Here is a 24,451-nt window from a genome sequence, read left to right as displayed (position 1 = left end):
ACCAGAACATTCTTTTTCTTCTTCTTTATTTTGGTTTTTCAAGGTAGGGTTTCACTGTAGTCCAGGCTGACCTGGAACTCATGGCAATCCTCCTACCTCAGCCTCCCAAATGCTGGGATTAAAAAGTGTGTGCCACCACACCTGGCCAGAATATTCTTTAAAAAATTTTTTTTTTCATTTATTCGAGAGCAACAGAGAGAGAAAGAGGCAGATAGATAGATATGGCAGACGCATGCACCCCCTTGTGCATCTGGCTAACGTGGGTCCTGGGGAAATCAAGCCTCGAACCGGGGTCCTTAGGCTCCACAGGTAAGCGCTTAACTTCTAAGCCATCTCTCCAGCCACAGAATATTAATTAAAATAGATTGCTAATTCACTCTCAATAGGTTATATTAATTTACAAGGTAGAAAATACTCTTCCACTTGCCCACTTGATAATCTAAATCTTCAGTAACATGACAGAGAAGACATTTTCATTTTTTTCTTTTTGTAAAGTTTCACTTCTGTTGTATTCACTGTGTTTCCAGCAGTACCCATTCTCGGCCCATTACTGTGGAATCTAACTACAGCTATGGTGCTTGCTGTCACTCCTGTTCTGGCCTATTCTTGTGCTGCCATGGCACTGTCCCTTGGAATCTTTCTGAAGACGAGAAACAGAAGATTTAAATGCCCCGGACCTTGAGTGACCTCCTCTATGGAATACAATGGCAGTCCCAACTTACTATTCACCAAGTGAATAGAACTTTGCTCAGAAGTGTGATGAGCACAGAATACTTCACAATTCCTACTTTGATGTAATTTTCTTCTCAAGTCTGAGTTCTAGCTCTGCTGTTTAAACTCCATTTCTGCCCTTTGGACCACTGTCTAGCTCCTACTCCACAGGTCCTGGTGCCAACCCATGCTCCCAGGCGACCCTCTGATTTGGGGCTCTTTTGTATAGATGCTGCCCTGAGCAGGTGCTAGGACCCATTTTTGCCCTTGTGGAGGGGCACTGAGACAATTACAGTAAGAAATGTTTCTTAAGCAGCATTTAATAGAATCTAGTGAGATTAATGGGGATTAAAAACAATGGTTAGAAACAACTACCCAGGGACTGTGAATGTGGCTCAGTGGTAGAGCACCTGTCTAGTATGTATAAGGCCCTGGGTTCTATCCACGGCACCACAAGACATTTTCCTCTCCAACAAAAATCCTCTTGAAAGAAATAATTATCCATAGATCGAAAGTCAGTAAATCTTTTTCATATAATTTTAAAGAAGTGGAATAATTTGAATGAATCAGAAAGCATCTTCAGGTTAATCTCTCTTTTCATATACTTCAAATTTGTACTTAATGCCTTCTTCCTCCTGGACCTCAGAAAGAACACCTGGGTATCTGGAAAAGAAAAAGATGCGTATCATATCGCTTCCTCCTTTCCTTCTGATTCCTAATTCTTTTCTCAAAAACTAATCCCAGTTGCGATCTCTCCTCTTCTTTTCTTTTTGCAAGTCTTATAACATTTTTGTGTAAGTAAAAGAACGAGCTAGTGGTGGCTGTTTAGAACCTAAGCGGACGTACCTACGGCCAGCGTGGTGTGAGGCTCTCCTTTGGCTCACCGTGGACACCACACGCCTCTGGTTCCCTGGCACATGGCACCAGCACTGCCAGAACCACAGGCCCCTGGCCCCTGGTACACCCCAGCTCTCTTTGTCTCTTGTTCTTCCAGCTTCCCGTCTAAAACTCAGGCTCTCTTTTCTGGCCATTCTGCCTGCAGAGCGCTCCCAAAACTTGCTCTGCAGTCCCGGGGTCAGGAGTGGTTACCTTGGTCTCTGCCTGCTGACAACCAAGTCTAACCTGTGGTAAAGACTTCAGCACGGGGCCGCCGCCGGAAGGGTTCAGAAATGTCTCCTGTAACATGAGGATTGCTCTAGACTCACTGTTGGTAAGAATGCTACAAGAAAATCTTTTAATCTCTCAGGACATAGAACACATTGCTAACTACTAAGAGGTATTAGTTCTTCTTCTTCTTCTCCTGAGGTAGGGTCTCACTATAGGCCCAGGATGACCTGGAACTCACTCTAGTGCCAGGCTGGTTTTGAACTCATGGTGATCCTCCTACCTCTGCCTCCTGAATGCTGAGATTGAAGGCGTGCATCACACCATGCCTGGCTGGCATTTTTTACTAATTGTGACAGACAGGAAGTAATGACAGCATTACCATGTGAGAGAAGTAGGTGTTTTCTATGGACTTAATATTTCAGGGTAAGAAACACTTTCTTTTTGCCAAACACTTTCTACCATGTTGATGTTCAGTTTTAGTAGCACTATAGCCTTTTTTAAAGAAGTGATTTTTAGTAGACAAATTTTAAACCATAATTTTAATTCCTTTTGAATGAGTCACAGAAGGTGATTTTTTGTGTGTATGTGCAATATTCACAAGATTGTCAAGATTGTCACTTTAATAAAAGACAAAAAGCAGAGTACCAAGTTCTTTCTAAAACCAAGAATAACATCTTATAAATGACTGTTACTGGCTGAATATGATTAGTAGCCATGGTATTAATGTTAATTTTCTCTCTGAAATTAAAATTGAGTTCTGTCCAAATTTTCTTCTATTATCTTTTGGTCTGTTTTAATGGTGATAATTACCTCATTATCATAATTCCCAACTTTGCTTTTTTTTTTTTTTTAAGGGTCTTAGACTGTAGTACTAGCTGGCCTTGAATATGTAGCCTCCTGAATGCTGGGATGACATTTAGAGTTTGATTCTAAAAGGACTGAGTTCAAAGATGACAGGATTTGGAAACACCTCCTGTTTGTTGGGTCCTACCCCGCAAACCTCCTTTTTAGAATCTTCAAGCATTCAGTTATAATAGACATCAGCTCAAACTAATGAAGAGCCACAAAAATCCAGAGGAAGATTTAATGTGAGTTTTAAGAGGCAAACTGAATTCTTGCAACAGTAATCCATAAAAAAGACATAGCAACTAAAGTAAAAATGAAGATTCTAAAGGAAGGGCAGGCTCTACAGTAAGAGAGATGAAACACACTAAGGGCAATATGCCCATGCTCTGGAAGGCTAGGAAGTAATGGGATCACAAGAGGAAGATACCAGTCTAGCCAAAAGCTAATTCAAGATATCCAATGACAACGGCCTGGGTCCCAGCTCTGCAGCCAACCCTCTCTTTAAGGCTTGACTTAGACTTGTTTCCCAAGGTGCCATGTGTCAGAAGCCTTTGTTTGGTGATGCTGGGAGGTGGTTGTAGACTTTTAAGAAGCAGGGCCTTGTGGGAATGGCACTAGGATAATGGAAGCATGCCCTTGGGTCTGTGGGACTCCAGTCTTTTGGGATCCCTGATTCCATGTGATCTTTCCTTCTCATGCATGCTCCAGCTATCTGTCATGAGATCCTCACTCGTGGCGAGCTCAGGCTGGCAATGCCTTTGGGTCTCCAGAATATGAGCAAAATAAACCTGTCCTCTCAAGTGAGCCTGCTTTAGGTATTTCATTACAGCAGTGAAAAAACGAACTAACAGCCTTTAAAGGTCCTTTTTGGTCTTTCTTCTTTTTTTTTTTTTTTTTGAGCTTATTATAAAGAACACTGCTGATACAACATTTGGACCTGCTGGTTTGAGAAAGGAGCACTTCTTCCAAGCAAGATCAATGAGAACAGAGCTTTATGGGATGGGCTGGCATGGTGCTATTGAAATAGTAGCAAAGGCAATGATGGGCAAAAAAAGCAGAGACATGGCAAAGCCACCTTACTTTGTTGAGAGGCACTTCTGTTAGGTTATCATTTGTGGCTTTCTAATTTCATTCTATTCCTGATTACAATAGTTCTCTTTCATTTTTATTTCATCATACTAGTGCTTTTTTTTTTTAACCATGAAGTATGGTGTTAATAAATGATACTGTGAGTTAAAACCTGTATAAATGTTAAGAGGACACTGAAGGAGATAATGGTGGTTAAAACTACAGGAGTTCTGTGGGGGAAAAAGAGAGGTGGGAGTGGAGAAAGGTCAAAGTTCATTTCTGGACAGCAGGGAGTAATGAGTTCCCCAATGTGTACAGGTTTGGAGAGAAAAAGATAGAATTGAGCAATATTACTACCTCCCAGAGCAAAAGTCCATTTACCTTCCAAAGGTTTCCCTTTTCATTTCCTGGTGAAAGAATGATCTGCTGGAGGCAGGTGGAGGCCTCCTCTTAGGGTATTCCCTCCACTCCCAGTTAAGGAGTTTATTGCAATGTTAGTGTGGGTCAGAAAGTAAAGATGACTATCACAATACTGCAATGGATGAATTTTGTGTTTTTGCATAGCCTTTTCTTCTTTTATTAAGTAGAAACTTTGTATGTACACATGCGTTGGTACCATCACATCCATCCTGCCTGCCCCCACTCCACAGAGCATGCTCCTTAGTGGGACTGCTGGTATTTACCATGGAGCTGTGGATTATGAGTGTGACAGCAGCAGTCAGTCATGCATAACCTTGATTAATAACTGCTCTATCTCAATCTACTCATCAGTAAAATATCTTTTCTTAGGACTTTTTTTGAGGCAGGGTTTCTCTCTAGCCCAGGCTGACCAGAAATTTACTCTAGCCAAGGTTAGCCTCAAACTCATTGTGATTTTCAGACCTCAGCCTCCCAAGTGTTGAAATTATGAACATGAGCCACTGCACCTGTCTTTGTATTTTCTTAAGACATTTAAAGAAGTTTAACCAAGGTTCACAAGTGCACTCCCCCCCACCTCTCTCTCTGTGTCCATCATCCATCCATCATCACAGAAGAAAAAGTAGCATGTCTCAACTGATTCATGAAAGTCAATATTATCCTGGTATCAAAATGAGATGACCACCTCCAAAAGGAAAATCACACACCAATGTCCCTTATAGATACAAATGAAAAAATTCTTAAAACACTAGGAAACTGAACCTACCAACATATAAAAAAAAATGTTATACACAATTACCAAATAAAATTTATTTCAGAAATGCAGATGAGTTTAAAATGAAAATCAATCAATGTAACATAGTACATTAATTGTCTCATCATGTTCAGAAAAAGTCATGTGGGAAAATCCAGCATTCCTTCATCACAGAAATATGTAATAAACTAAAAATAGAAGAAATCTTCCTCAATGTGATAAGGGACATACATAAAAAACCCACCTGTAATATGCTTAATGGTGAAAGACTTGTTCCCTACTAAGATCAGGAAAAAGACAAATATATGTGCTTTCTTCACCTTCTACTCAAAATACTGGTGGTACTTGACACGGTAATTAGGCAGGAAAAAGAAAGAAACATTTGACTAGAGGGAAGAAGTACAAGTATCTCTACTTACAGATGACATTACATTGCACAAAGAAAGTCCTAAGAAGCCTACTAACAAGAACAACTGGTTTTTAAGTTTATTCTTCGTGTGTACGTTTGCACACGGGTGTACGCAGAGGTCAGAGAACGACCCAGTAGTGTCAACCTTCTCCTTCCCCCATGACACATGGGTTTTCTTTGTTGTTTTGCCCCTGGGAAGGCCAGGTGACATGGCACACAAGCTTCCCGATTCAGCCGTCTATGGCTGCAGGTGTGTAAGGGGTATGGACATGTGTACCACTTTGCATCAGGCTTCACGTGGGTGCTGCTGACTGAACTTGGTTTGCAGGTTTGTGGAACAAGCACCTTTAACTACTGAGGCATCTCCCTAGCCTATGACAACTATTAATTTTAGCAAGGTTGGAAGATATCATATCAATAAAATAAAAGTCACTTGTATTCTTATATACTAATATGAACAGTCTGAAAACAAAATTAATAACATCCAAAATGAAAAAAATACTTAATTTAATGAAGTGCAAGACATAACACCAAAAGCTGTAAAGCATGACTGAAAGAAATTGAGGACCTAAATAACTGGAAAGATATCAAGTGCTCAGAGTTTGGGACACCTGCTATTATCCAGATGGCATGATCTCCTCATCCAAACCCAGTTTGCTTTTGGGTAGAAACTGATTTACTGATTATAAGATTCACATAGAAATGCAAGGGACACCGAATGGGAAGCTCAACTTTGAAAAAGAAGAAACTTGGAGGGCTTACACTTCCTGCTTCCAAAAGTTATTACTTAAGACAATGTAGTATTAGTGAAATTTTATATATAGTCAATGGAACAGAAGTGAGTTCAGAAACCAACCCACATTTATAACACTTGAGATTATAGTCACACACACCAATAAATGTAAATATAGCAAGAGCAATAAAGTCACACCACATCACTATTTCAACAATCATGCTTTTCTTTTTAAATTTATTTAATGGAGAAAGGGACAGAAATAGGTAGGGACAGGGAGAGAGACAGAGAGAGAGAGTGGGTGTGCCAGGGCCTCCAGCCAAAGCAAACAAATTCCAGATGCATGCGCCACCTCCTGCATCTGGCTTACATGGATCCTGGGGAATCGAACCTGGGTCCTTTGCAGGCAAGCAACTTAACTGCTAAGCCATCTCTCTAGCCTTTTTAAAAAAATTTAATTTATTTATTTTGGGGGGTGGGCTGGCCTTAAACTCACAGTGATCCTCCTACCTCTGCCTCCTGAGTGCTGGGATTAAAGGCGTACACCACCATGCCCAGCTTGGCGGGTATTTAAGTGAAGCTGATCCACACACTAGTCTGCTCTCCCTGGGTCATGCTTGTTCCATTCTCGTCCATCTGCCAGAGCAGCTGGAACAATGACCCCTCTAGGGAACTCTCCGTGCTTGTACTTGGCCTGACCCACGAACCCCTTGCTTACAATGTCCACAGTGGCCTTTAGGCTCAGAGAACAGGCCAACTTCATCCCTGTCTTGGCCTCCACACTTATTCCTATTCCTGTTCCTAGAATGCTCTCCCTTCTCCTGCTGGTTGGCTTCTATAAATATTTTATATCTATCTATTTGTCTGTCTATCTACCTACCTACATATACACACTGCAGGGCCTTTTGCCACTGTAAACAAATTCCAGATGCATGCACCAGTTTTGGTATCTGGCTTTATGTGGGTTCTGGGGGATTGAACCTGGGCTAGCAGGCTTTGCGAACAAGAGCCTTTAACTACTGAGCTGTTTCCCCAGCTCCTAGCTAGTGTTTTGACATACTGACGTTGGTGTAGCAATCTTCAGGACATCTCAGACTACAATATCTACTACATCAGTGTTTTAACTCTCCTCCTGGCACTTTCTTTTGATGCCTGTCATTTGCCACTCTACTAAGAAAGAAAGTCGTCTGCAGGGAGGGCAGCACCATCAGCAGGACCAGTCCACTCACCCAGTGCTTAGGACAGGCCTGACTCCCTTAGGACAGACTAGTGACAGCTCTTCTAGATTCTACTAAGACCATTAACACCTGAACATTTCCAAACATTCCTACCAAGTATCTTTATAAAACACACTGCTGGGCTGGAGAGATGGCTTAGCAGTTAAGGTGCTTGCCTGCAAAGCAAAAGGACCCAGGTTTGACTTCCCAGGACACACACAGGCCAGCTGCACAAGGGGGCGCACACATCTGGAGTTTGTTTGCAGTGGCTGGAGGCCCTGGCATGCCCATTCTCTCTCTCTCTTTAATAAATAAAAATTAAAAAAATTTAAAAATCAAACAACAATAAAAAACACATTGCTAAGCTGGGCATGGTGGCACATGCCTTTAATCACAGCACTCGGGAGGCAGAAGGTAGGAGGATCGCCGCTGTGAGTTCAAGGCCACCCTGAGACACATAGTGAATTTCAAGTCAGCCTGGGCTATAGTGAGACCCTACCTCTCAAAGAACCAAACCAAACAAACAAAAACCACAAACACATTGCTACCTCAAAGTCAGTCTGAAAAATTATTTTTCTCTGGTCAATTTTTTTTTTTTTACAAAGTAATGGCTCTCACTGTGACATTTTCATACACATATGTCATTCTAAGTTGTTCTTAATCAGCTCTTCTCTTTTCTATAACTCTTAACTAGGAAATCCAAAGGTGTTGCAAACTAGTAACATTATACTTACTCTGGGAGAAGTTTGTATTTCTCCATATCAATATCTGGAAAAAATGTGTCACTTTCAAATTCTTGCATGATCCTTGTCACAAACAGTTTCAGATGTCCTGGTTGGTCCATGGCTTCCTTTATAATAAAACAGAAGGTGTCACTTTTCTGGTATAAGGTGTTAAAATCAGGCAGCTTCATATAACAATCAGCACTGTTACCTCTCCCGCATCCTGATCACTGTGACTTTCTTTCTTTCCTTCTTTCCTTCTTTCCTTCCTTCCTTCCTTCCTTCCTTCCTTCCTTCCTTCCTTCCTTCCTTCCTTCCTTCCTTCCGTCTGTCTTTCTTTCTCTCTCTCTCTCTTTCTTTTTGAGGTAGGGTCTTAGTCTAGCCCAGGCTGACCTGGAATTCACTATGTAGTCTCAGGATGGCCTCGAACTCAGCGATCCTCCTACCTCTGCCTCCCAAATGCTGGGATTAAAGGCATGTGCCACCACGCCTGGCTTCACTGTGACTATCTTAATCCACAGCTCCCCACCTTCCACCTGAAAAAGTAACTGGATTGTTTTAGTTATTCTATATTAGACATGAAAGAAATGTTTGTTATTGCTCAAATACACTACTATTCTAAAGCTTGGGGCCTTGCAAAGCATACCTTAGCCACCTAGAGAATGGCACTAATTATCAGTAGTTATGAAAATATATTCTGCTTTGCTTACATGAACTTTTAAGCGTTCAGTTTGGCTATCTTCCTTTAGTTGCTATTTTAGGAGTTAACTCCTAATTATTCAACATTCACATCTGTACATACAAGTAAGATAGTAAAATTTCCTGACATCTTCACTATTGAAAAATCCATGAACACATTCAGTACCCTTCTATATTTGAAAATGTTCTAATTTCTCAGTAAGTGGGTAATTTATCTTTCCTTCTCTTGCTAATAATTGCATTTGACCTTTTGGCTAATGACTTTTCTAACTGTTGCCTATAGTACTTATTTGACAGTTTCTGTAGATAGAATTCCCTGAAAACAAATCTTAAAATGTTAGCAAGACGATGACTCCCAATTGCAGATACTAGCAAATAATAAAAACCTTTATTCCACAAGCACATATAGGGATTTTTTTTTTTTTTTTTTTTTTGAGGTAGGGTCTCACTCTAGCCCAGGCTGACCTGGAATTCACTATGGAGTCTCACGGTGGCCTCGAGCTCACGGCCATTCTTCTACCTCTGTCTCCCAAGTGCTGGGATTAAAGGTGTGCGCCACCATGCCCGGCTAAGAAATAAAATATTTATGCGTACACACACAAATCCAGGTGTTGGTGATCCTTAAAATTTCAAATCAGGGCATAAGAACATTTTTACTTTTTATTTTTAATGCTCTGGCTTATATCAAATCACTTATTATTAGCTTTGCTTATAACCAAATAGTCTAATAGTTCTTACTGTACCACCAATCAGAAAAACTTAACAGGACTAACTACAGTGGCATTTGAATTTGTATATCAAAGTTTAACAAACTTTCTGAAAAGGAAAACAGTTCGTAATTTTATGTTTTGACTGTTTGTAGGTTTTCCTACTTTTGTAGGTAAAAGCAGCAATAGATACTCCAAACAAATGAGCATGGCTGTGTTCCACTGCAACTGTATGAGTACGTTCCCCAGGAAGATAGACCTGGATGTGAGGTGGGGGAGTAATGCAGAAATACCATGTGCAGGGCTTTCATCCCTTATCAATCAAGTTCTGTAAATGCATTAAGAACTCAGGTGTTTAGAGAATGCATTTTCACATGAGGTCTTAATCATTCAAAATACAGTAAGTACTGAATAAGACAAAGAACTAGGTTCCCCCCCTCCCCAAGTTAGGGTCTTGCTCTAGCCCAGGCTGACTTGAAGCTCACTTTGCAGTTCCAGGTTGGCCTTGAATTCACAGCAATCCTCTTACCTCTGCCTCCTGAGTGCTGGGATTAAAGGTGTGCACCACCATGCCCAGCTAGAACTACATTTTTAGAAGAAACTTATACTTGGGTAAAAAGAGCAAAGAAAAATGTCTTACAAAATGAAGAAAATAAGAGGTTGCAGTAATAAGCATACAATGAATACATATGCTAGTAGAAATAAATGTAAAAATAGACAAGTACAATGGCTGTCCCTCTGGTTCTCCAGAGCCGGAAGACAGCCTGCCACTGTAAGATTGTAAATACCTCTGCATGGGAGGGCAGGCTCTCTGAACGCTTGGGAACTTCAAGCCTTGGCTGAGTTTTTCCCCTCTGCTGGGCCTGGGCTGCCTTGGTCCAGCAGGGAGGGTCCCCTTGAACTTTCTTTTTTCTCCTCTGGGGGAGGGGACCCCAGGCCCTCCATGTGGGATCTCTAGCCATACGGGTACCTTTCCTTGGTTCTGTACTTCCCTCAATAAATATAGTAATTTAATAATTTAAAAAAACACTAAAATTTCTGTTCACACTTTTATTTACTTGCACAGCAGTGTCACAGAACTGACATGCCCAATGTACAGGAGGGGTCATGCGCCATCTCCCATGCTCATGTCCACTGCTCCCAAGCTCTCAGAGAGGGTGACGCTTTCTCCCCCAACTCCCTTAGGTGACAAGGCTGAAAGTACGGAGAACACTTCTTTCTATTTACAGGTAACTTTACTTACCTTATAAACCGAACTGCCTCCGACGATCCACACCATGTCTACTTTATTTGCTAGCTCGGGTTGTTCAATGAGCTGTAAAGCGTCACCCAGACTTCTGGCAAGAAAATGAGCTCCTTGTGGTGGGTCCCTGAGGTTAGCAACAACAACAAAAGTACGGTTTTTGTAAAACCTGCTCATACCAGTCAAATATCTGATTAGGAAGCAGCACTTATAAAACAAATCCTCATAAATATGAAGTCTTTCAACAGAATACTTAACATCAACATGGTCTACAATCAACATCCATTGTATATTTTGTGCATGTATGGTACACACAAACTAACACAAATCATATGCATGGTACAAAAACAAACAACAAAACAGTAACAACAACAAAAACGCATCAGTCGTAGGGGTGCTGGCAGTGGTGGGGTAAAGACTGGGACATGGAGCGAGCAGACATTCTCTATGGGTCTGAGCTAGACAGGTCCCAGAGACAGTAGCTTCTAACCCTCAAGCACATATCACACACATACACACAGATACAAGTCCAGGTCTTGGTTATCCTTAAACTTCCCAAATGAGGGCACAGAACAGATTTTTCCTTTTATTCTCAATACTTCAGCTTATATTAATTAATACCAGCTCTTACTGTACTTGGTCAAAACCTGGAAAAGAGGGCTGGAGAGATAGCTTGGTGATTAAAGTACTTGGCTGCAGAGCCTAACACCGTGAGTTCAATGCCCCAGTGCCAATGCAGGGCCAGATGCTAAAGTGGTGCATGCCTCTGGAGGCCCCAGAACGCCCGTCCTCCCCATCTTGTCTCTCTTCTTTGTGCTTGCAAGAAAAAAGAAAAGAAAACCCTAGCAAAATGCAGTCAAGACATCTCATTGTATGCAATATTCACTACAGTAAAAAGCCCAAATACTAACTTGTAGGTGATGACATACTGTCTGTCTGTCTGTATTTTGAAATGCTCACACAAACACAACTGATGGGTGGAGATGTGATAAACTAATACAGTAGGCTAGTGCAGTGTAGCTAGAAGATATAGAGCTATTTCATGTGAAGCTATTTCAATGTATTTACAAATTTTCATAAAAAAAGCATTTAAAGAGAACGATCAGAGAAATTTGGCACAATATGCAGACTGTTAATATAAAGTTACCTTTGGGGAATGCAAAGGACTTGCACATTTAGTATTTGGAAAATAAACTTGGTAACATTTATGCAGTTAAAACCTAGAAGCAAAGAAGTTAAATTTCACTGCTTATATTGATTAACTCAATCTATCTTCAACTCCAGAGCTAATTTTTTTTTTTTTTTTTTTTTTTTGGGTAGGGAGGAAGGCTGCTATTCCCTTTACAAATGAGGAAATATGCACAATGAGGCTTTCAAGCTAATTACATACAGGACAGAAATTATAATTCAATGTCAAGTTCTTAGCCTGGTGCTTTAAAACGATTACATAATTGTCTCTGAAGTAGTAGCTACAACAATGATTAATCAAGAACTGAGGGATTACTCATTGCCTTAGTTGCATGTTCCCTTTCTCTTTGATATCTGTGTTACTTTTTTCACCCCTTGTCATCTGTAGAGGAATTAGGATACAGCAAAGAATATACTTTGATTCTGGCTGGAAGCTAATGTGAAGGTCAGTGAGCTGAGATATTGCCTAGATTTATCAGGTCAGGTACTGGGACAAGAGTGGCTAAGTCTGTTCATGGAGAAACGTCATCTAGAAGGGATAAAGAGTGGGGAGATGATCTAGCTAATGAAGTCTATCGTGACTGGACCAATCATGGTATGTTAGTAACAACAGTATGCATAGGTCAGAAATGACCACAGGAGGGCTGGAGAGATGGCTTAGGGCTTAAGGTGCTTGCCTGCAAAGCCTAAGAATGCTTGTTTGAATCTCCAGGTATCTCCATATAACCAGACACAAAAATCAATGCGTGTGTGGTATGTGGTACAAGGGGGTGTGTAGGTGTCTGGAGTTTGTTCACAGCAGCTGAAAGGCCCTGGTGTGCCCATTCTCGCTCTCTGCCCCTTTCTCTCAAAAAATAAAAAATAATTTCAAAAGAAAAATAAATGATGGCAGGAGATGAATGGAAAATGGTGATTAAGGAACTGACATATAATAAAATTGGAATCAGTATCCCAAAAGCTGGTGGAATATACCAATAGGATTTCCAACAAGGTAAAGAGGGCACAGACTTCAAAGAAAAGGAGCAATAATTTTGTGAAGACTCTGGAAGCATGGTGGGAAAGTGGCTCCAGGAATCAGGTGATGGCTACTTCCTTGCCCTTTCTATTAAATCTGGAGATGAAAAAAACGACCATATTAAGGATTTGTTTCAGACTGAAATTATAGCAAAGGCATGGGATGGGGATGGGGAACGGAACGCACTTGCGAAACGCTGCTACAGACTACTACAGGAATGTTCCAGACAACACCAGACCCTGCAAAGGGCAAAAAGCTTAGCTCTGATTTGAGCTCACCAGTCTCTTCACACACTGCACACATCTAGAAAGGACACTGTCCCAGGAGGCAGTATGCATCCCGTGACAAGACTTGTTTCATTGCTGTATTTCCTCCTTCATAATTTTCACAAACTGAGACTGGATCTCCCAACAGCAGACAGCCAATAGGTGGTATTATATACATTCTGGGTCAAGAATGTGTGGAATCTTTGAGAGTATGGTTCTGACACGGAGTCGTCAATTCCCTCAGAGGATCAAGGAAGATAACATGCAGGAGGCACCTGATTTAGTATAACCAGCAACACTATGTGGGTGCCATTTTTACTTTGTACAGATGAGGAAACAGGGTGAGTGAGGTTAGGTAGCCAATGGTTACACAGCTTGGAAATGGTTTAGACGCTGAACTCCAGCAGCCTGACTTTGGACCTGGAGCTGCCACATGGTCCATGTAAAATAGGCTTTCAACTGGTAGCCCTGGGCTATGGCTACCTCAGCTTCTGGGCCTCTAACACATCACGATGGTGGGACCTAGATTAGGCAAAGTCCTGTAGCCTCTGGTAGTCTCATCTGGTCACTCTGCATGGCCACACAAACCTCACCCTTTTCCACTGTCATGTGATGTAACTGATGGACTTTCTGGACCAGCTTCTTGGGGGCCTTCCAGAAGCCACTCAAAATCAAAAGCAAAGAAGCAACTAAGAGTCCAAGGCTAGAATGGCATCTTAAGCAGAAGATGTTCACACTCAGACTTAAAAAATGTGATTTGCAAGTATTAAAAACTGATTCAAGCATGACCCATTACCATGAACGAATACTGTGCAGCTACTAGAGATGTGTACAGATGTATTTTCTAATATATCATGAGGGAAAAGAGCAAGTTTCAAAGTGTCTCTATGCGGCATGACCCACTTTTCATGCACCGAGGGCCATTCACTCTGAGAAGATGTTTAAACTTCTAGCTCGTTACATCCATGTAGCAACGGCTGGGAAACGACACTGAAAACAGAACAGCAGTCCTTACCCCAAAGACTGACAGCGTCAGAGCCCTGTCCCGGCAGAGGCCGTAAAGTGTGCAAGAGGCGTGCAAAGATGACATATAGCATGCGCCTGGGGGCCAGGCAGAGCACTCCACTTGAGGGGAGGGATGGAGCATGGCTTCTTAGCTGAGTGTCAAGAGATGGCATACAACTATAGAAATCACAGCAATTCTACAATAGCCTACTAGTATAGGCTACAATATAGTTTTTTTGTTCATTATTTATTTACTTATTTGAGAGCGGCAGAAAGAGGGAGGGAGGGAGAGAGAGAGAGAGAGAGAGAGAGAGAGGTTGCTCCAGGGCTTCCAGCCACTGCGAATGAACTCCAAACACGTGCACCCCTTTGTGCATCTGGCTAACATGGGTCCTGGGGAACTGAGCCTTGAACCGGGGTCCTTAGACTTCACAGGAAAGTGCTTAACCACTAAGCCATCTCTCTAGCCCCCAGTTTTTTTTTTTTTTTTTTTGAGATAGGGTCTCACTTTAGCCCAGGCTGACCTAGAGCTGTCATCCTAGGCTGCCCTGGAACTCAGCGATCCTCCTACCTCTGCTGGGATTAAAGGTGTGCACCATCACATCTACAGCATAGTTACTTAACATATGAAAACCCGTACACAGTTAAGGGTAGAAAAGCAATTTCTGGGGTGGATTTTAAAATCCTGCAGAGTGGGCCAACAAAGCAAAGTGCCTAGACAGAAAGGTCAGCTAGGAACAGCAAAGGGCAGGAGAGGGCACGGATCTACACAGGGGGATTTATGTCTCAGGATCCACGGAAGGAAGAATAGAATTTGCTAAGGTGAAGAAAAGAAACGGTGAGCGTGTCCACTGCGCTCTCATTAATGGGGAAGGTGAAGATGTACGCAGTGTGAGGAGAAACCAGAGCAACATTTCTTGCGTCTTTCGGGGGCATGAGGACCACCCCAGGGCCTCACACATGCTAAGCTGCGGCTCTGCCACTGTCCCACCCGCAGCTCCTCGCGTTAGTATTTTCTTCAGGCAACAAGGCGGCAAGGCTGGAGGATACAAGCAGGGGCTGTCCACTGCAGAGTAACATGTTGGGCCATTTTTTGTAACTAGCAAAATACCTGAGCAAAGATTAATGCTGTCCTACTGTTTAGTCTACAGCCGGCTGCCTCCATGCTTTGGGCCTGAAGTGAGGAAGACTCAGAGAACATGTGGTGGCACAAAGAGCCTTACCATTTTGGTAAACACAAAGCAGACAGACAGAGAGGAAGGGTCTAAGGGCAGAATCCCTCTCAAAGGGAAGTCCCCGTAACCTACACTTCCTCCAACCAGGCCCCTCTCCAATCCATCCGTCACGTTCGTTCTAACACTCACAAGCCAATCGCCTCTCACAGTCCATCCAGCTGGCAACCAAGCTCTCCTAACACACAGCCTTCTGAGGACATTTCAGGATTTAAGCTGTGTACGACAGGCACTGTCTGTGTTAAGAACTTTACATACAGAGCTTAACAAATCCTGAAAATCATCCTAGGAGCTTTCATTATTAATCCCATTTAATAGGCAAGGAAACTGAGGTTCAGCAAGCCTTGCTCATAATCTGCCTGAACCCCAAAATTACTAGGAACCAGAAAAGGCATAAGACGTCAGGTACAGTAAGACTTTAAGAGGATGACATTGGTATCACTAGAAAGAATATGGTAAGACCATAAAAATTATTGTATCATGAAATTTTGACAACTTTATGAAGACAATTTCAATCTTGTATCACGGAGGCAATTCTGGGTTTTCAAAAATGTCAAGGATACAGCACTGCAGTAAAACTTTAATTTCTGATTACTAAAGACATGCATACACATACATTCATTTGCTCATTTGTATGAATATTATATATTTATATACACACATATGTAATTTATATATATAAATGAGTGAATGAAGTATGTATATCTTTGGTAATCAAATATAAACACACAGGTTGTTTTGAGACAGGACTTCTTCTATAGGTCAGAGTAACCCGAAACTCATGATCCTCCTGCCTTAGCCTCCTAGGTGCTAGGATTACATGCATGTGCCACCATGCCAAGCCGGAACAAAGATTTGGTCTTTTTACATCCTTAAGAGTTGTGCCACCATCACCACCATCTCATCCCTGTGCCCATAAGCAGTCATCAGCTCTGCCCCGACTTGAGTCTTTTAAAGTCACAGCTTGATCAGTTAGAAAGCTTGGCAAAAGTATTTCTCTTTCCCTATCTTCAGCAAGTATCTGCTCTATGTACTGTTTGGAAGTAAACGCTCGGGTTGCCCTACAGATTCAGGAAGGTAAAAAACCTGAGTTCCTTTAAAAGCCTACGCAAGTAATAGTGTAAACGTATGCCCTTTTATGCAGGACCGAGCAATGTCTGGTTCATAGCAGGTGCTCAAAATGTGCATGGAATTGACCAGCAAGTAGAGAAGCAGGAGAATAAACCAAAAAATAATCCCTAATGTAACTTTTAAATGCATTTTAAAACATTTTTATTTTTATTTATTTATTAGAGACAGAGAGGGGGGAGGGAGGGGAAAAGAGGCAATGGGCCCACCAGGCCTCTGGCCACTGCAAGTGAAACCCTGATGCATGTGCTACCATGTGCATCTGGCTTACGTGGGACCTGGGGAATTGACCCTGGGTCCTAGGTTTCGCAGGCTTGTGCCTTACCCGATAAGCCATCTCTCCAGCCCCCTAAAGTAATTTCGAACTAATATTCCTATTTCTCTGACATCCTTGATAATAAGACTTAGATTTTTTTCAGTCTTAGCAAAAAGCAAGACATAGCAGTAAATGTTATAAATACACAAGAAGCAACCAAACCCAATCACATACACCACAGGGGATCATAAAGAAGAAATTAGACTCATCATTTGAGGAGAAATGCTGGCTCACCCGAACATCTCCCCACTGAGGCTCCTTTATACTTGCTTCAGCTCAAGCTAACATAAACAATCGCATCCTCAACTCTGCCCTGCTGTCGAGAATGTGCAGTGAAATGACTGCATACAACAGTATAGAAAATGGTTCCTTCTCAGAAGAGCTCCAAAACCATAGCTTCAGAAATGGGTGGAGTGGTTCAGAGAGGGAGCTAGCAGATGAGGTGTGTTTACCTCACAGCTGACTTTCTTTTAACGGTCTCAGCGCTCTGGCGCTGCTAGATTCTTATTATGTGTTCCTTATTTACAGTGCCGACGGCTTGACTTCTCTAAACATTCTGCCTGTCACATGTGCACGTCTGCTGTGCCTAGTTGAAGTTAGTGGAACCCATCAGCAGTGATGTCTAGTAGTTACGACTAGTTGACATTTCCATTAGAAACTTTAATTTTGAGTTGTTTACACATAACTGCATTTATGTTGCATTGGTCTGAGAGCTGACAGCATTTCAGCTACCATTTGCAAATTTTTGACTTAAGAGTCCTTCTGTCTTTCAGTCTTGTTTTTTTTAAAACAGAAGCTTTAGAAAACATTTCTTCTAATCTGTTTAGTTTTTAAAATTTTTGAGCCAGATCTTTTGTTTATTGACTCAAAAATGGACTTTCTAGAAGCTTAGATTGTAGGGCTAGGGAGATGGTTCAGTGGATCAAGCACTTGCTTCACAAGTGTGAGAATTTTTGGAATCCATAGATCACGTGTAAAGCTGATCACATCCAATCAAAATATTAGTTAAGAACATTTTTATAAGAGTATATAAAATGTCGGGCATGGTGGCGCACCCTTTAATCCCAGCACTTGGGAGGCATAGGCAGGAGGATTGCCATGAGTTCAAGGCCACCTTGAGACTACATACTGAATTCAAGATCAGCCTGAGCTAGAGTGAGACCCTACCTTGGAAAAAAAAGGAAAAAAGAGTATATAAAGTGAAAAGGCCAGCATACAAAATTCTTTTGCTTTTATTATATAAAAGTAAACCTAATAGATCTTGAATGGTCACTTAATCACTGCATTGTTAGTGTTTCAACAGATTCATAATGTTTTCTGAAGTATGGATTTCCACTCATTAAACAAAAACTAGTGAGATGTATATCAAGAATTTTAAGTATGGCTTTCCAAAACTAATTTTGCATGTCATTCATTTTATCCCTTCAAGTTTTAAGTCATCAAAGTGATGGCTTGAAAATAAATTCTAGAAAACTTATGAGGATTGGTTCTGCTCTACTACAGAATCTCAGGAGTCTTATACTTTTTTGTAATGCTAATAATGGATTTCAGCTGATTTTATTGGTTTTTAAACTTTTAACTTGTACTGATATCACTTTAAAATGATAGTACAATAGACATGTACTCTTCTGTAGTATTTTCTATTAGACAAGCTAAAGTGGTTTTAATAACATTTAGTAGTAGTAAGAGGCCACCTTCTCTCCGTTTTAGCAGATCTCAGTGTTGATCAGGCACAGTGGTGTATGCCTCTAATTTGAGTTGCTTAGGAGGATAAAGCAAAAGGACAGCTTGGAGTACAGAAACAATACAGGGAGGCCCTGCTTCAAAAGACAAAATAAAAAAAAATTGTGGCTTTTGGCCATTTTGACTTTTTTTTAAATATTTTTTTTGTTCATTTATTATTTATTTATTTGAGAGCGACAGACACAGAGAGAAAGACAGACAGAGGGAGAGAGAGAGAATGGGCGCGCCAGGGCTTCCAGCCACTGCGAACGAACTCCAGACGCGTGCGCCCCCTTGTGCATCTGGCTAACATGGGACCTGGGGAACCGAGCCTCGAACCGGGGTCCTTCGGCTTCACAGGCAAGCGCTTAACCGCTAAGCCATCTCTCCAGCCCCATTTTGATTTTTTAAATGCCTGGCATCTTTACCAACACAACTGAAATGTCTGTTATTGGCAGCACAAGTTAGGGAACAGTGATGTAAGGGCTGGGTAGTAATTACTGCACATAAGGCGTGGTGAAGATGAGACACTCCTTGTCTGAGACCTACCTTTACCTCAGATTTACTACTATTTCTAGGCCATGAAGATTTATAGTTATATTTATGTATGAAACAAAGTGGGAAAATATATTAAGAATGGGTTATGTTTACAGAGGACTTCTTCAAAGTGTCACATTTCTTAATTGTAAACATTTTAAGAAAGCAATGATACAGTGGCATGCATGTTGTCAGTGAAAAATAAAACCAGTTGGTGTTATTGGCAAAAAAAAAAAAAAAAAAAAAAGGGCTGGAAAGATGGCTTAGCAGTTAAGCACTTGCCTGTGACGTCTAAGGACCCTGGTTCGAGGCTCTATTTCCCAGGACCCACGTTAGCAAGATGCACAAGGGGGCACACGTGTCTGGAGTTAGTCTGCAGTGGCTGGAGGCCCTGACATGCCCATTGTCTCTCTCTCTCTCTCTGCCTCTTTCTCTGTCTGTCGCTCTCAAATAAATAAACAAAAAATATGTTGTTAAAAAGTCTAGCATAAACAAACTCAAGTACTCAAGAATATGTTGTTAAAAAGTCTAGCATAAATAAACTTGAGTACTCAAGAATATGTCATTTAAACAAGTTTAGCACAGCTGGGCGTGGTGGCGCACGCCTTTAATCCCAGCACTCAGGAAGCAGAGCTAGGAGGATTGCCATGAGTTCAAGGCCACCCTGAGACTACATAGTGAGTTCCAGGTCAGCCTGGGCTAGAGTGAGACCCTACCTTGAAAAGTAAAAGAAAAAAAAAGTCTAGCACAAATAAACTGGAGTACTCAAGGATATGCTATTAAAAAGTCTCTGGGCCTGGCTGAACCTGAGTTCTTTGAAGGAGAGAGATAATATCCTAGCAACCAGGACGAAGAGCAGCATGAAGATGGAGGCAGAGGGAGAGATACGCATCCACATATCCCCCATCAGCAGAGGCAAGCAATGCAAGTGTTCTGGTGCTTTCTTTTAGTTCTTTACCTATGCCCTTCTGGAAGGGATGTGGGAGGAAATCTACCAACAGAGTCTGAATCTTAGTGTGTAGCTGTGGAATGCTTTTTCCTCCTCAGGATGTGTTAATTTGGTGAGGCTGTGGTTGCTGGTCATTCAGACACGAGTGTTCTGTACGTGTGATGGTGTCTACAATTAACTGGCTTTCATCTGGGTGTGCTGACTCAAACCACTGAAAGGTCTTAAGAGCAGAGGTGTGCTTTCCCAGATGAACAAGTTTTGTTTTTCTTTTTTGTAAAATTTTTATTTATTTATTTGCAAGGACAAAGAGAGAGAAGAGAGAGAATGGGCACACCAGGGCCTGTAGCCTTTTTGAACGAACTCCAGACGCATATGCCCCTTATGCATCTGGCTAATGTGGGTCCTGGGGAATTGAACCTGGGTCCTTTGGCTTTACAGGCATATGCCTTAACCGCTAAGTCATCTCTCCGGCTTGAGATGAAGTTTTATCTGTGTAACTTTACCTCCTACTGGCAAGTTCCACCCTGACTTTCCTGTCAGTCTTCTAGAAAGCTTTCTGGACTCACCTAGCCATGTCCCTCCGCTGTGAAAGCCAGTGGCCGCCCTGGAGCTCTTACGTGGGCACAGCTTCTATGGAGTCTCCTTTCTAGGTGCACTCCCACTGAGCACATAGGAAGTGTCTGTTACGACCACTGCTCTCAAGCAGGCAGTACCCTAAGAAGCTGGCAACTACTCATTATTTAAAGGAGGAATGTTCAATATCCTAATTCAAAGTTTTCCTTTAGTCAGGTCATCTGTTAACAAAAAAAAAAAAAAAAAAAAAAAAAAAAATTCAAGGGCTGGAGAGATGGCTTAGCCATTAAGACGTTTGCCTGCAAAGCCAAAGGACCTAGGTTTGATTCCCCAGGACCCACATAAGCACGCCTATTCTCATTCTGTCTCTCTCTCCATCTCTGCTTTCAAATAAGTGAGTGAAAAAAAAAAAAAAAAAGATGGGCTGGAGAGATGGCTTAGTGGTTAAGGCATTTGTCTACAAAGCCAAAGGCTCAGGTTCAGCTCCCCAGGACCCATGTAAGACAGATGCACAAGGGGTGTATTCATCTGGAGTTTGTTTGCAGTGGCTGGAGGCTCTGAGTGCTATTCTCTGTCTGCCTCTTTCTCAAATAAATGAATGAATAAATAAATAAAAATATTAAAAAAAATTGAAACCAAGAAAAGTCCCCACACAATTTCTGAAGTTATTTTAGTAGGCAAGGATAACAACACAACAGAAACAAAAATCCAAAAACCAGAAGCACTACATATGGACTAATGGCATTGAAATCATGGTGAAAGCCAAACCACTGGACTTGACTCATGGCTCAGCCTATCCATCACCTGCTCTCGCCCAGGCCTGAAGTGTTTCCAGGCACCAGGAACAAGCTACTCCAAGGTTAGTCTGGAGACAAAATTCTTAGCAGAAGCCATTAGACAAGTCCTTCTCCTGTTGATTCCTACCGCACTTCGACACCTTGAAATATCTTACCTGCAGACACCAAGTAATGATCATGAAGTATTACTCGAGAGTGGTAACTAGCCAGGAACAATACGGTATAAGACTATGACCAATTTCAATCCATCCTACACTTTGTATCTGACTGCATTTTTGGCTGGGTACAAAGAGGGGATAACCAGTTAAGCTGAGCAAATCCCAGAACATAGGCATTTTTTATTTTTTATGGAAATAAAAGTTACCAATTATGTCATATAGCTGATTTTGAGCCTACTGATTTTTAGTATATTTAGGTGGCAAAACAATCCCTCACTTAAGGAGCGGAGTACGTTGTACGTAGTGCACTTGCTCATTCATCTTCTGTGGTCAACTCTGGGCTGCTCAGCTATTTCTCAATAGCTGCTTTACACCGCCTCAGTCTTTCATGCCTATGTACTCAAGGGAATGCAGCACCACGGCCTGGTGGATGTCACAGTACTCACTTGAGCTCTCTACTGAGAACTATATTAATTCTGTCCTTTAAGGGTCGATTCTTCTCAGGAATGGAGAACCAGGTTTTCCTACCCATGATTACCAGATTCTGTTTACCTGTAAAATCACAAAGAAAGGATAAGCACACATGTATTTCCACACAATCACATACATGCAAGATACGACCGTCACAGTGACATCTAGTGGATCTCCTTTACAAAAATCAAGACAAAGTTACCTTAACAAAATTCACTTTTATCACTCATTACTGAAATATGGCTAAATTTTTCCTTTGGGTTTTATTGAAGTTATACCTGATATTTACCTTTAATTACTTAAGCCCATATGTGAGTCTGGGTCAAAATGCTTAAGCTGTTTGCACTCTGTCATCCATTACATAAACCATGGTAACCTCTTTTGCTTTACTTTCTTCAGCTATAAAACAGAGAGAAGGCTAGTTCCTACTTCCTAGAGTTTGTGGAGGGGCCTGAAGACTTAGAACAATGCTCAGCAACCAGTAAGTACAGGTACGTCTGACGTAATCAATGCTATTCATATTTGTGTACGTTGTAGATTTACACTGTCATACCTCAAAACCTTTAGACGCTGGGCTGGGGAGATGATTTAATCACTCAGTAAAGCATGTGTAACACAAGTGTGAGGACAAAAATGCTACAGTGGCAGCACATCCCTGCAACCCCAGTTACTAGACTAGACAAATGGGTGAGCTCTTGTTCGGTGAGAGACCTGTCTTAATAAGTAAGGTGGAGCGAGACAGAGATACATCTGGTGTTGACCTCTGGCCTCCACACACGTGCAGAGTTATCTGCAGCCCACACACACCTTAAAACACATTGCCCCGAGCTTCTATCTTTTCCGTGTAATGACTATTTGTATTCATTTAATATTGGGTTCAAAAACTTTTTTTTTTTAAAGCCACGGTCATATTGTCTATAAGTAGTCAAGGATGATCTTGAATTTAGGATCCTTTTGTCTCTACCTCCCATGTACTGGGAATAACACAGGCATGCACTACCACAACTGACTTTATGCAGTGCTGGGGACCGAACACAGGTCTTGCTAGGCAATCACTCGAACAACTGAGTCACACCCGTGACCCCAAGTGTAATGATTGCTACATAAAAACTAATGCATACAGCTTACACTTTTGATTTAATGACTTAGAAAAAGAGACTCAGATGTCTCGATCAATGGGACACTAACAATGACACCATATTTAAGGCTCTTGAATGGACCTTCAAGTGGGCTCTTTGTAATCTTCTCTGCCAGTGACCTCTGCCAAACCCAAGGGCCTTCTACCTTTCCTATTAATGTTCTGTAGCAGTCTGTATACTCTGCCATTCTTCCCTTTACCATCATCATAAGTACGCATGTTTGTTGGGTTTGAAGCAGGGCCATCTCCACATCCTCCAATCCCAGAGGGGATTACTATTTTTTGGTTATCTTCTTCTCACCAGTGGCAGAATGTATCAAGTTCTCTGAAATCATCGCAGACGTTCTACAAGTGACTTAAAAACGGTCATTTCTACTGCACACTATGCTCCATTCCTTTAACTATCCTAGTCACCCGGCCTCTCCCAGCCTGAAAACCATCCTTATGCCTCGTGCCTCCAGAGATCCAGCACTATCATGTACGCTTACAAAACGTTTTCTCTCTTGACTGTCTTTGGTCAGGTCTTACCTCTTTCCACAGCTATTCCAAAGACCTTCTCTGGTCAATTCGAAGTGGTAATTTTTGCTGCGCATTTACCCAATATCTAAGTTGTACACACTTGACAAAATAAAATTTCAAATACAAATATATATATCTGTATAGAGGACAGATAATGAACTCTGGGAGCTGGCACCTGTTATTGTGCAAGAGAAATGATCCCATATTCACATGGGGAACTTTCCCATTTAAACATTTGTATTGGAAAACTTTCAAGCAAGGCCTTGGCGAACCTCCATCACTTGAAAATCCCACATTACCTTCCACTGAAGCGGTTGTGGTCATTCTCTGGAAATACTTGAACTCGTTCCTGCAAAGTTGGGAGAAAGTGCGTGACTGAGACCCGCCCGCCCTGCCCGCTAGCGCCCGCCTCGAGGCTCGCGCCGTGGGGGTGGAGTCCCGCAGCGCAGGGGACTTCGCTGGGTCCGGGTCCAAGGCCTCGGGATCGCTCGGTGACGGCAGCTAGTCACCCGCAGCTCCCCGCCCAGGGGTCCGACCAAGGCCTGCCCGGAGGGTTACCTGAGCGGGGGCCAGGGCAGTTCCCCGTTTTTGCCAATGCCCATGTTCTGGGACACGGCGACGATGCAATTCAGCGGACGCCCCATGCCAGCGGCAGCCGTCACTTCGGAGCAAGCTCGGGGCGCGCTCGGGGCTTGCCCAGCGAGTTTGGCGCGGTATAGCGGACGCCCCGCCCCTTCCGTCCCATTGGCGCGCAAGGCCCCGCCCCCGTCCGATTGGCCCGCGAGAGGTCCCGCCCCATCCCAT

At 42.1% G+C, this 24,451-nt stretch overlaps 1 protein-coding gene across 2 annotated transcripts; it reads right to left on the bottom strand.

Annotated features, from left to right (window-relative positions):
• Window positions 1-1,013: 1,013 nt before the first annotated feature.
• Window positions 1,014-24,353, bottom strand: Dhfr (dihydrofolate reductase). Of its 2 annotated transcripts, XM_004651649.2 has the most exons (6): window positions 24,206-24,353; window positions 23,947-23,996; window positions 21,966-22,071; window positions 10,634-10,760; window positions 7,997-8,112; window positions 1,014-1,374 (listed from the first exon to the last, which is right to left on the bottom strand). In XM_004651649.2, exons 1-6 carry the CDS (start codon window positions 24,289-24,291, stop codon window positions 1,296-1,298), a joined length of 564 nt encoding a protein of 187 aa, XP_004651706.1. In that variant the 5' UTR covers window positions 24,292-24,353; the 3' UTR covers window positions 1,014-1,295. The 2 variants fall into 2 exon arrangements, with proteins under 2 accessions (XP_004651706.1, XP_044989813.1); XM_045133878.1 differs by lacking the exon at window positions 23,947-23,996 and having other exon boundaries at window positions 24,206-24,339.
• Window positions 24,354-24,451: the final 98 nt, after the last annotated feature.

Source organism: Jaculus jaculus, chromosome 14 (genome assembly GCF_020740685.1).
Source record: "Jaculus jaculus isolate mJacJac1 chromosome 14, mJacJac1.mat.Y.cur, whole genome shotgun sequence".
In the NCBI taxonomy this organism is placed as follows: domain Eukaryota; kingdom Metazoa; phylum Chordata; class Mammalia; order Rodentia; family Dipodidae; genus Jaculus; species Jaculus jaculus.
Note: the sequence above shows the minus strand (reverse complement) of the source record. Positions and strands in the feature narration are given on the sequence as shown.

Bases quoted from the DNA above. Each gene is read 5' to 3' on its own strand.
- Dhfr (XM_004651649.2), bottom strand. From the start codon at position 24,291: ATGGGGCGTCCGCTGAATTGCATCGTCGCCGTGTCCCAGAACATGGGC. The intron at 23,997-24,205 runs GTAACCCTCCGG...CCAACTTTGCAG, and splicing joins CTGCCCTGGCCCCCGCTCAG to GAACGAGTTCAAGTATTTCC. The intron at 22,072-23,946 runs GTAATGTGGGAT...GTGATTTTACAG, and splicing joins CACAACCGCTTCAGTGGAAG to GTAAACAGAATCTGGTAATC.